The following is a 12797-nucleotide window of genomic DNA, read 5'->3' on the forward strand; positions in this document are numbered from 1 at the left end:
GAAAGGAGCATACTACTAATAATGACACACACACTCGGAGGTTGGTGCAAATCGTGGCTCACATAGAGACGTCACGGTTTTTCCCAAACTTTATCTGTATTTATTAAAGATTACTTTGTTATGGTTAGGATATTTAAAATAAAATCAAGTTCACTTTGTTACAAGCAGAGGGTGGTTTGGGTTAAAATAAGTATCCTTTTAAAGCTCCGTTTTACACGGTTGCTATGGTGACGAGTCCCGTAATACTGTGTTGGGAGGAGACACGAAATTTAAACACTTAACACTTAAACACCTAAAAATGTGATATTTTGCGTCAGAATAAAGTTTATTTTACTGTGATTAGATTTGGTCACGGCCGGCTCTCGTACGGTGACTATATCTCAAACTCAGGAGAGACAAAAATGATGCGAAACTTTATGCTGATTTCATGTTTGCTAACAAGATTATAGAAAAGCTCAAGTTAGCTCTTATATTATAATCTTGTCATAGCCTACGTCTCCTTTTTTGCTTTATCCGCATAAGATTTAAAGATTTTTATCTTCTGTTTTTGTCTTTTGTCTGAAAAAACGACTGAGCGTCCATCAGCTGGCACATGTTTTGAGCTACAGCTACTCCTTCACCACATCCATATCTGTGTGCTTCCTCGTTTCCTCCTGCCTGACAGCTCCACATATTCAGCATCCTTTGTCCAATATTTCTCTTTATAAATCGGGAGACAGACATAGTTTTAATAATTATAGACCAGTATCATTGCTATCACAGTTTTCTAAAGTGCTTGAAAACCTCTTTGCACAAAGATTTGATAGTTTCATTGAAAAACATCAACTGCTAAGCGAAAGTCAGTACGGATTTCGACGGAACAGATCAACAGCAATAGCATTAAAGCAGGATTGAAGACATTTCATCAGCAACACATCATAATAAATATACTATAGGGGTATTCATTGATTTAAGAAAAGCTTTTGACACTCTGCAACACTCCATCTTGATTTCTAAGTTAAGAACTTATGGTGTGAGAGGAATAGTATTGAACTGGTTAAGCAGCTATTTAGATAATAGGTTTCAGTATGTGCAGTGTTTAGGCAATTCATCTGATAGAATGAAAATAGAATGTGGGGTCCCTCAAGGTTCTGTTTTAGGACCAAAACTTTTTAATTTATATATAAATGACATTTGCGATGTGTCAAAAAGGTTGAATTTTGTTTTGTTTGCAGACGATACAAATTGTTATTGTTCCAGAGAGAACTTGAAAGAATTGGCTAAAATTATGGTTATTGAAATGAAAAAAATTAAAAAATGGTTTGATGTAAATGAGTTTTCACTGAATTTGGAAAAAACTAAGTTTATGATATTCGGAAACTGTGTAAAGGAGGAAGAGATAGTATTATCTATAGAGGGAGTATTAATTGAAAGAGTGACAGAATTCCGTTTTCTGGGTGTAATAGTGGATGACAAGTTAACATGGAAATCACATATTGAACATGTTAAAAAAAAGTTGGCTAAAAGTATTTATATCCTGGGTAATGTTAGATATATATTAGATTACAAGACAATGAGAATATTATATTTTTCATTGTTTCTACCCTATCTGAGCTATTGTGTTGAAGTATGGGGGAATACATATGTGACTAATATGAAACCATTATACTTATTACAGAAGAGAGCGCTTCGAATTATGCATAATGTTAAATATAGAGAACACACTAATAATTTGTTTATAAAATCGAAATTGTTAAAACTAGGAGACATAGTGAAATTACAGACTTTAACTATTATGTTTAGGGCGAAAAATAAAACACTACCTCTTAAGTTACAAAGTTTATTTGTATTGTGTTCAGAAAATGGGGACAGCAGAAGGAAGTTTTATTTTAAGCACCGCTTTGCTTGAACCACACAAAGGCAAATGTGTCCAACAGTCATAGGCATAAGAAACTGGAATTCTCTCAGTGATCATCTTAAGTGTTGTATAAATGTTTCTCAATTTAAAATCTGCTACAAGAATAAAATGATAAACCGATATGAAGAAGTTGAAAAGAATAGAATTTAATTGCAGAAAAATGATCCTTTTAGTTTGATTTTTAGTGGTATTGCTCATTGTTGAGTATATTGTTCTGTTTGCTTTGTTTTGTTTTATTATGTGCAGAAAATTGTCATAGTGTAATTTTGGTTGCCTACTTGTATTATCACAGATAGGGGGCAGGTATCAATAAGAATTTATTCTTCTTCCTGCTCCTTTTCATGCATGGAAACAGTGTTACTTTAATTGAAAGGAAGGTTGTGTATGGGAATGCATTACTGCTGTACCATGTGTGAAACAAAAAAATAAAATAAAATAAAATAAAATAAAAATATCCACTATTCTTCTGCACATCCACAAACCATCTCAGCCTTAGCTCTTTGACTTTGTCTCCAGACTGCTCGACCTGAGCCGTCCCTCTGATGTACTCCTTTCTAGTCCTGTCACTCCCAGTGAAAAGCTTAAAATCTTCATCTCTGCATCCTGTCTTTGTCAGTGCTACAATCTTCAAACCAGACATCATAGCAGTTCTCTCGTTCACATTGCAAACCCTTCCTTCTGTCACAAATCAACCCTGACACTCGATGTTCCTCTGCTCTCCAGAACATACCTCCACCTCTCCAAGCTCTCTTCCACCTGCTCCCTACTCTCACTACAGATCACAAACACATTTCACAGAAACTACCATCAACCTGTCATCAGCATCAACCTAATCCCTGATGCAGGCCTTGTCAGGCCTGATAGGCGAGCAAAACTAGTGAACTCAAAAGCAAAACCAAGAGAGACCGTCCTAAACTTTTTTCATAAAGACTTATTTCACACAAAAAGGAATTCAGACAATAGAAGACTTGTCTAGAACTCTGGGGAAATGCACAGGTCTGATGAGGCACAGCCAGGTGGTCCTACTGGCTGAGGAGCGAGAAATCCAGAACTCCGCCCCAGGAGGGGCGCATGAACCGGATCTTGACAACCCTAACCTTGAACTCATCTGTCACACTGCATACCTCATACATGCCCTTATACGTAGATTATGAGGAACAACTTTGAAAGAAAATACAAAAAACCAAACCAAAACCCAACCATCCCCCCAATAATTGTACTCAGTCTGTTTGTAAATATAGTAAACATCTAAGTTGAATTAAAAAGAATATTCTATATTTAAAAGAAGACAAAGCATTTCACGTTATTTTAACCCCCACCCCTTCCTTTTATCACAGCAGCTAACTCGTTTCTAAAATTAGATTTTTATCTTTTTTTAGTACATGTTTTTGTCACCGGTCAATTTTGTTGTTCTTTCCAAACCAATGCGCTTGAATGCGCGACATGTCTCGAGGGTCTTTCCTTTCCGAGCTTAAATGTTTGAACACGAATGCAGCACTTACCTACATAAAAGGCCTGAGTTGGTACAGGCCAGTGATGCCAAAAGTTATATTTGACGTTTCAGAGTTTTTGACAGTATCCCACTGGTTTGTTATACTCGATAAATAATAAATCAATGTGAAATTGTGTGTTTTTGTGTTTTAACAAGACACAATTCAGGATGGAACGAATATACCAAGTTGTACACTGCCCCTGTTACATTCCGATAATGGACTGGCCCGTGGTTAGGCCTTTGCAGTGGGGAGTTGTTTGACGGACCCCGCAAGTTTTTCTATACTTTACCTGTTATTTTTGTTTGTCTAAAGAAGGGCAAATACTCAGCTTTTGGCATCACTTGCTTCGTTATTCATTTGGTTTGTCGACGGACCGTAAAGATTAACAGTTTAGGGCGTGGTACCGGGCCAAAGTAGGAAACAAGGTAGATAGGAAGGACGATATCGTTGAGTCGGACTGTCCACGGCTGAGCTTATGATGCCGACGTTGCGGGATAGCACCATGTCCCACCCCGGCGAGAATTCCCACCAAGTCCGGGTGAAAGCTTACTACAAAGGGTAAGAAATAACCATGTATTTTAGTATTTAATATATCCAATTGGGAATAACTTACTAGCACCAGTTGGAAAGACGGCTAGTAAGCTGGCTAACACTAGCTCAGTCAGCTAACGGCTGGCTAATGTTGGGAACCACCGGGTTTCGGTAAACTTGGGCAGGCGGACAGGTGACACTGTCCAGGCGCTCCGCCTGCGAAAAGTCAGTCTCGGTGGTATCTGAGAAATTTTTCAGCTACACGGCGAAATTGTCATGTGGTTTAAATTAGTTAAATCTGTCTCAGCATGAAAGCTTTGGAGCTAGTCTCTCAGCAGCGGGCTAACAGTTGCTATCTAAGTTGATAAGGATTTGGCGTCTTGTTATTGATCGTCTTTACATTTATTTTGTCCTATCTCTGGCAGCACAACATGTCCTAAAATACCGCTTTTGTGTCACTTCGGGAGGCACAATGTGATAGCAGGAAATCCTAATAATTGTTGAGCTTTCACAATAACTGAGGAGCTTTGAAAATCCAAATTAAGTAGTGATGTTCATGCCTTTTCAGTTAGACAATGTAATGTAGACCTATTATTTTCAGCCTCTGTTATCCAGTACTTACGTGATATTAGTTACAACAACGAAACCATGTACCACTTTTATATGCAGATATGATGAGCTCATTATAAATAAAAGTAATTAAATCTAAAGATTTGTTTTTTATTTTGTTTCAAAAAATTATCAAGCTGTAATCAGGTTATAACTGTGTCACATACAGTAAAGGACACATGAGCTGGCAGTGGGAAATCTTTTGGTTTACAATTCTGCTTCCTCAAAAACAGCAGCAACCATCATAAATGTTTCTGACTAGTTTAGGAGCAGTTTATCAACTTTTGATGTTCACACTGTAGCCAGAACTGTAATATCAGGGTTTTGCCTGGCTCAAAAAGGGGTAAAGAGACTGTGTTATTGAACTTTCCAGCATTTTGTTTCTATTTGTGGCCACTTGCTGAACAAAAATCAATTTTAAGCTTAGTGCAAAGATGCTGTTTGAACGTATTCTTATCACAGTTTCTGTGATTTTCCTTTGTGGAATGTCAGAAGCTCTCTGATAGGCGCCAACGTGTTTTCTATAGAGGAAAACCCCGGATAATCTAATATTTACATAAAGGAAAGCCTAAACCAAGTCAGTTAGCAAACAGACTTCAGCACAAGACCTGAACAATAGACATATATGTATTGTCCATTAATGTATGACATATCCAGGTGGACGGCATTGTCTTTGAGTTTCTGTCATGCTAAATAAGCATTTCGTTTCACAGTTGATTGTCATGATAGAAATAATTGATTACTCGGTTGTTTCAATTATACTTTGCCTCTGTTTGATGGAGTCAAGAGATTAGAGATCAGTCAAGACTTGAAAAGCGTGTAGTGCAAGTCATCTCAGCCATACCCGTGTGACACACCTCAGTACCTCTGTGATGTGTGTTGATTATTGGGTGGCATCTCGCAGAGAGAGGCATGTGAAATATTTCTGACGCGACGGCTGAGGAATCTCAGCTATGCTGCCAAAGAGAGATTGCAGTGTAATGGTCTCATGATTCTGCTATCGGGATGCATTAAGCCAGGATGCCATCTGAGTTGTTTTCTTTCGCTGCAGAAGTTAAGACTGAAAGATGTTAGAGCTAGTAATGCACCAAATCAATATAGTAGATTAGGCAGTAGTGTCATGTCGAAGCTGTTTACCGACTGTTTTTATAAGGCCACAACAACACATCTTTATACACCTTATTGTATGAATCATCGCACAGTGTGACATATGGACTTTGAGAACGGCAATACTTCCTGTGACAAAAGACCAGAGATGGGGAATGGAGCTTTTTGTAGAGCATAAATTTTCAACATTTTCCCCTGTGGACTTAAACACCATGTAACTTGGAAAATTTTCATAATATGAAGATAAAATTTTAAATGATGTCATTTAATATGTTCACATTATTGTTTAAAGAGAATCAAAAGAACAGCTTCTTCTGAGGGAGTGAGGTGGGAGGCACTGATTTTATTTTGTTTTTTTAACTTCAGATCACCCTCTTGGGTTTTGGGCATTGTGACTTGCATTTTCCCGTAAATTCGTGACATTGGTACTGACACAATTCCATTAATTCTGACTGAACCGATTGCAGCTAATTAATCCGAAATGAAAATAGACGGTGGCAGTGTGGCTGCTTGAAAACAAGAGCCTCTTTCATGTGACATAAAAGCGTTAAGACTTAGCAGGTTGTTCAAACACTACAACAGCTGATTTCACAGATTAATTCCATATCCGGTGCTAAAATCATTATATCTGAAGTCATATGCTATAAAACGCCCACCTCCGTGACTTTATCAATGAGCTTACTCTCTTATCTGCTCTTAGTGTGGGGTGTTTTCTGGGTCTTTTCTTCACTGTTTGCATGTTTGCTGTCAGTCAGTGCCAGCAGCAGATTGGTGTCAGCCTGTAGCAGTCACCAACGCGTCTTTATTTTGCTCTCATTCGGGCTGCAAACGCACTGACCGTATGACCAGCAACTGATGGCGATGCTTTTATTTTATAGTCTGTTTCTTACGGTGGCAGAGGGTCCCAGGGGCTCAGCTGGATGAGTGGGCACTTGTTTTAGAGGGTTTTTTTTACTGCTCTCCCGTATGATAGAAGAGTCAGACAAAAAGACATACACAATTGAGTATGGAGATATCCGGGGAAAAGTGACTCCTAACAGGGGGATATGTGCATGTGTGGTGTAGACCAAGATAAATCATGAACCCAGGATTCCCCAGCATAACATAACATAGCATAACAGGTCTAGTTGCTGTAAAAATAAGCTAAAGTTCCTACTGTTGAAGGTACCTTCAACAGGAGTTAAAAATAGTTGCCTTTCAGGTGAGATGGTTTGGGGATGTCCTATTTGATGTGGCCCATTACATTCTGGAGTTTCTCTCAGCTGATTCAAGAACATCTCAGTGTACCTGCAGAAGAATGCGAGGGCTGACTATGGAAAGATGGCTTTCCATCTTTTCAGTAGGCTTTAAATGCCACGGCACAGGTAAACACCTTATTAAAACACTTTAAATGTTTGAAAGCTATAGATAAAGAAAGCACTAAAAATGCATAAATTATGCAGAAACGGTTTACAAATTCTAACAAAACAGTGTATTTATATCGCTATAAATAATTAAAAGTGGTCCTTAGTGTGGTAATGGACCTCTTTAAAACGTGACTTGGCAGGAGATTTTTCTGTGTTTTTAGCTTTTAACCTAGTGCTTGTCTATTTCTTTTTTTTTTTTTTCTCTAGATTTTTTTTTTTTCTTGTTTGTGCTGGGTTTGGAGGGCAGCCATCTGATGTTTTCCTCTTTGCTCTTGTTTTTATGATTCAGCTTATCTTGGTTGTGTATTGAAGCACAAATTTAACATTATTTTTGCTTGCCTTTCTGTAAGAAAAAAGATAACCCATAGCTTAAAATGTTTAAACCTTGTATAGTTTTAGCTTGTCTTCTTAACAAAAACCTCAGTTTTTTTTAATTCACTGCACTATTTTTCCAGGAAAATTGTTTGTGCAGATTTGCCGACACAAACTAACACAAGGTTTCCTGTGTGCCAGATTAACTTCAGGATTCCTGTGTAAGGCATGTTGTTTGGCAGGAAACTAGGATTACACAGGCCTGATGGAGCAGTGGAGTTATTTTCCTCTTTTGAAAGGATTTGCTCTTCTTTGTCAAAGACTCTGCCATCTGCATCCCTGCTCGAAGGCCCGGCTTTGTTAAAAATATGGCAAGCAGTTCTTCCCTTTTCTCGTTATTTTTGGTCTGAAAGCCCCTCAAGAACTCAACTGCCGAGCCACCCACCTAAATGCCCATCTATCTACCAGAATGCTCCTCCACTGTATCTGATTCTCAGATAAATGTGTGCGATTCCTGCATTGTAAGGTCTATGTTGTGTGTAGCTATGGCTCATGTGTTGCATATAGGTGTTAAGCGTAATCTTGTCTCTGAGATCAGCAGGAGTGTGTTTGGCTGCTGTTGTTTTATTGCACAGAGTGACACTCCCTGTTTAGCTCTGCAGGTGAGCTATGTTGCCTGGAGACCACAGCATCCTGCGGTCAACACCAGCAAAGGCCAGACCTGACTGGGAGGAATCAGGGAATTATTTGTTTGTTTTGGAGGTGGGGGGCTGTTTTGGTAAAAATTTTGCATGGCTTCATTACACGACCTGTCTTTTCTTTAGTGCGTATGTGAGCTTTATGTTGGAGATTAGCATCTGTCTGTGTTTTCATGAAAAGCTTTGCTGTGCGAGTGTATGTGGGTCATGTAAACTTGGATGTGGTAGCGCCGAGTGTGAGATGAATGGTTCTAGGGTCTGTGGCAGCCCTCATAGGACCCTTCTCCTCGACCCTCCTCCATGCTTGATCGCTCATCAGTGATGAATAACTTCATGCTGGGCAGTTGGGACTGCAGTCCTAATCACAGCTATCACCCCCTCCTCCTCCTCCTCCTCCTCCTCCCTTAATTTAGCCGTGCCGTAGAACAGGGCACAGGAATGCCAGACTCGTGTGGAATGCTGTTTCCTCCTTGTTCCTCACGAGCGACGAGCTCCTAGTTGCTCATAACACAAATCTTCCACCACTCGAAGGAATCCTATAGCACAGCTTCTTTTTGAGACGGGTCACTAAATTTCTACTTTACTTCTTTACTGTGTTATTTGTCTCGTAACATGTATTTCACACAAATGGAGTAAATGTTTTGAACCAGACTGACCTACTCTCTAATGTCTGTTAATGGGGTGGGGTCTTTGAAGAGCCACTATTCCCGTAAACATGATAAATTAGCATATACTTAAGGAAAAGAGTCTGAAATGCCAGACATAACAGAAGTCTATGCATTTTTATTTTGCCCATTCATTGAACAAAACCTGTTTGGCAGGTATCAGAATATTTTTACACCCACGAAAAAAGGGTGTAATTTGGCAAAAGGGTGTGCTGTGGCCGTTTTTATGTGTAAAATCACTCAGAGAAGTGGAAACTACAGAGTGTCTTTTGTTTTAGTCTCACACAGTGCACAAACAAACCACAAGAACAGCAGTGTGGTTATTATAATTAACTGAAACTAAACTAAAGATTGAAATGGTGTGAGACTCCATTTTACTTAACTTAAATAAAAATAAAAAAACAAAACTGCAGCTGAAACGTGTTGTGCTAACAGAACTAAAATAAATAAATGAGAATTACTCTGCCAAGGCAGCTCACTCATTGGGCAGTATTTAATTTTAAGGGAATGGCATTGTATTTTTTTGTATATATTCTTGTTTTTTGTTCTTTTTAAACTTAAGAAATTTGGGGTGTAGTAAAAATGCCACATTTTGGGACAATTTGAATAAAGTCAGATGTGAAATTAGTCAGCGATCAGTGATATCGGAAGTCAAATGTGACTAATTGTGTGATATTTAGAATCCCATATAACAATATAATTTGCTAATTGCCAATACAAACAAAAGCAGTAATTCTAAGCTTAGTTTTAAAGATAAAATACAATTGATGAAAACTTGAACTGAGTTTCTCTTGAAGAGGTCAGAGGTCCAAAGTAACATAACAATTAGAATCCCCATATACCATTCCCTTTGTGGCTGTATGTTGTCAATAGAAACAATGGCAGTTAGGTATGTAGATTTAAAAAAAAAAAAAAAAAAAAATCTATATAGCATTATTATCACTTTGGCCTTCAGATCACTGTTGACCTTAAAGAGAGGTCAGAGGTCAAATCTGTAAATCTTTTTACAGTACGTGCTATATGTTGATGATGAACACCACACTCATGAGAATCATAGTTATAAGGCTTTTTGTCACTTTTCGTCCAATAAATCATTAAGTTGACGTTGAAGACTAGATGTAAGCTAAATTTTAATGGATTGTTAACATGACCCTACTAGGGCTGCCACGATTAGTCGACTAGTCACGATTATGTCGACTATTAAAATCGTCGACGACTAATTTAATAGTCGACGCATCGTTTGAAGCTTTGTAAGATCACAAAGGACGCAGGAATGAGTAGTAGGATTTAAGAGTGTAATAACGGACTGAAACAGAAGATGGCAGCACTGCATGTACAAGGATGCCAGCTGCCGTTAAACCCCGAAGAAGAAGAAGCTGTGTCCCAGAATTCATAGCGCAGCCCAGCGCAGTTGTCGACAATGGCGGCAGCTAGTTAGTTTTAACTTTACTCTTATTATTCTTTCTGGGTCACAAAATAAACGTTTAACATATTTTCAGGCGAGAATGTAGCTGTGTAAACCTCAAATATCTGCTCAGTTTATCAGGACACCACATATTTTCAAAAGCGCTCCGACGTTTTCGGAGACGTCTGTTACCCACTAGCTCGTTAGCTAGGCGGGGGCAAGGCTAACTAGAGCCGTGAGAACACCGGACTCCCGGCAAATCGTTTTCAAACCCACCGCCGTCTTTCGCTAGTCAGGTTAAACATATATATAAGTCACTTAGATAACTTAAAAATGTTAGTTTGGCTTTCTTTAGTATTTTATTTGTTCCTGAGTAAATCGGTTTGGCTGAGATTAAAGTTATAGTTTTTGCACAGCTAAAACTGTCAAGCAGACAGCTGATTATCAGAAGTGTGAGACGCTGGAGAATATACTCCGGTGTCCTGTTATATTTTAGAAAGCAAGGAGTTTATTAAACTTCACCGAAACAATCTGCAAATTTCATTAAAAATTAATAAACTACCATCTTGTCTTTATTTTTAGTTAGCACAAACACTTCAAGCTGTAAGCTAATGATAGTTATATAAGACCAGATGCTGCTGGTGCAATAAGCTGTAAGCTGTACGTCCAATGGATGATGATCTGATTAGTCGACTAATCGCAAAAATAATCGGTGACTAGTCGACTATCAAAATAATCGTTTGTGGCAGCCCTAGACCCTACTCTACACCCCACAGACAGAGTGAAACACGCAAACACTACTAAAAACACTACCTCCTCTGTGGAAGCAATAGTAGTAATAAAAAGTAAAAGTAAAACTGCTTTATTTTTAATCCTTTGTCAGTATGGTCAAACTGAAAAGCCTGAGGGGGCTTTGGTGTTTTATTTTATCACTCTGGCGTGTCTTTTATGTTACTTAGTCATCTGTCTCCACAAAGTGAAATGTTTGTAGTGTAATATCTGTTCTGGACATCTGAAATGTCATTCTTGAAAAATGCCACCTGTATTACAATAATTAAACTAATAAAGACAAAACTGAATATTTTAAATTGTGGAAACTAAACTGAAACCATCATAGGTTTCTTTATTTATGTTACACATAAAAAGTAATAATGTACCTAACTGACCAGTTTTAGCTTTTAATCTTCTTGTAGTGCTTTGCTCTGACATCAGGACAGATGGGAAAATTACTAATGCAGTTAACTCCACAGCAAAGTTAAAACTTAAAACTGTTAGTTAACATGTGAAGGTTTCTGTTATGAATTTGCTGAATTACTTACAAGTGAAGAATCCTAATCAAAAGAAGCAGCACGTCAGTCATCAAACAGCTGCCTGCTTGGTGGCCTTGAAAAACAACCTCTTTCAATTAAGTTCAGCACAGTCATTATTGGTTTGGAACAATCAATAGTTTTTCAATTAAAGTTAGACTTAATGAGGACAAAAAGGGAAAATGACCAAAAGTGTTTAATAGATTTTCAAAAAAAATGCTGTAAATTTTCTGTCGACAGTCTTGTGAATTGAGTGATTGTAAGTGTCATCTTGGCTCATTGTGTCAAGTGTGAAAACACATTACCTTTGTGCTTCCTTACTTTCAGTCCTGGTGAGATTAAAAAAGAGAAACCATTCAATAACAGTCATGTTCCTTATCCACAAGTCTTTTGGTTTTCTTTAGTTCATTATTTAACTGATATTTAACTGTTTATGTGAGAAATTACCTTAAATGTTGGAAATGTCTAAACTCTGAGAATCCAAGGTGAGGTCTTTTTAATTTGTTGCATCATATTTTTAAAACAAAGAATTCTGTAATGTGAGAAGTAACAGGGTTTTCCTGCATCTTTAAAATAAAAACCTTTGAAACGGAAAAAAAGTATTTCTAGCAGGACTTGTTTTTACATTAAAAACAAGTAACAGAAACATGATATATTGGTATTGGCATTTATAATGACTGAAAAATGATGGTTAATAAGAAAAGACAGGAGAAACATCCTTCAATCATGTTATGAGTGTTGATTGAGTGTTACATTATCCACCAAAGGCCACTCTGCAACTTCACTCTTGGCAACACGTTTGGAACGCAACAAACACAACAACCAGCGGAGCAGAGTTGTGCTGATTGAAGTCAAGTAATCCAAGAGTTGCTGTGACTATGAAGCACGATTATTCTTAGGCTGTCATGTTATCTTGTTAGGGACTCATAAATAACTACACATAACACGTGCAAGGGAAATTTGTTTGTTTTGTGTATTGTGTCTGCGGAAGTGGCTTCAGAAGATGGGTACACTGGGGATGGACATGATCAGCAATAATACTCAGGTAGACTGTGGTGTCAAATAGTCCTTTCCCACTAGTACCTACTTGTCTCGACTCAATGCGGCTTCACTCAACTCTGTTTCGGTCATAGAACCTAATGTGTGTGGATTTGTTGTAGCACACGGCGGAAAGTCCTGTGATATCATTTGTATGCGGCATGAATGCCACAATAATGGAGGACATCAAGGCGACGGTATACCTGGTGCCCGTTGAGTGGCGTTTTGTCAGACTTGGGGACTGCTGTGTGGGTTTTTGTTTTTGTTTGTTTTTTTAATGCTTAAATTTTTTTTTTTTTAGAAATGGCTACTCTAAATGGCTTTAGAGT

General features: G+C 38.0%; 1 protein-coding gene across 1 annotated transcript in view; it reads left to right on the top strand.

Annotated features, from left to right (window-relative positions):
- The first annotated feature begins 3593 nt into the window (after window positions 1-3593).
- prkci (protein kinase C, iota) overlaps window positions 3594-12797 on the top strand; it is a 45379-nt gene continuing 36175 nt past the window's right edge. The window contains exon 1 of the mRNA XM_004555347.5: window positions 3594-3948. Within this exon, the coding sequence (XP_004555404.1) occupies window positions 3866-3948 (83 nt within the window). The 5' untranslated portion in view covers window positions 3594-3865. The remainder of the gene's footprint in view (window positions 3949-12797) is intronic.

Source organism: Maylandia zebra, linkage group LG18 (assembly GCF_041146795.1).
Source record: "Maylandia zebra isolate NMK-2024a linkage group LG18, Mzebra_GT3a, whole genome shotgun sequence".
NCBI classification, from domain to species: domain Eukaryota; kingdom Metazoa; phylum Chordata; class Actinopteri; order Cichliformes; family Cichlidae; genus Maylandia; species Maylandia zebra.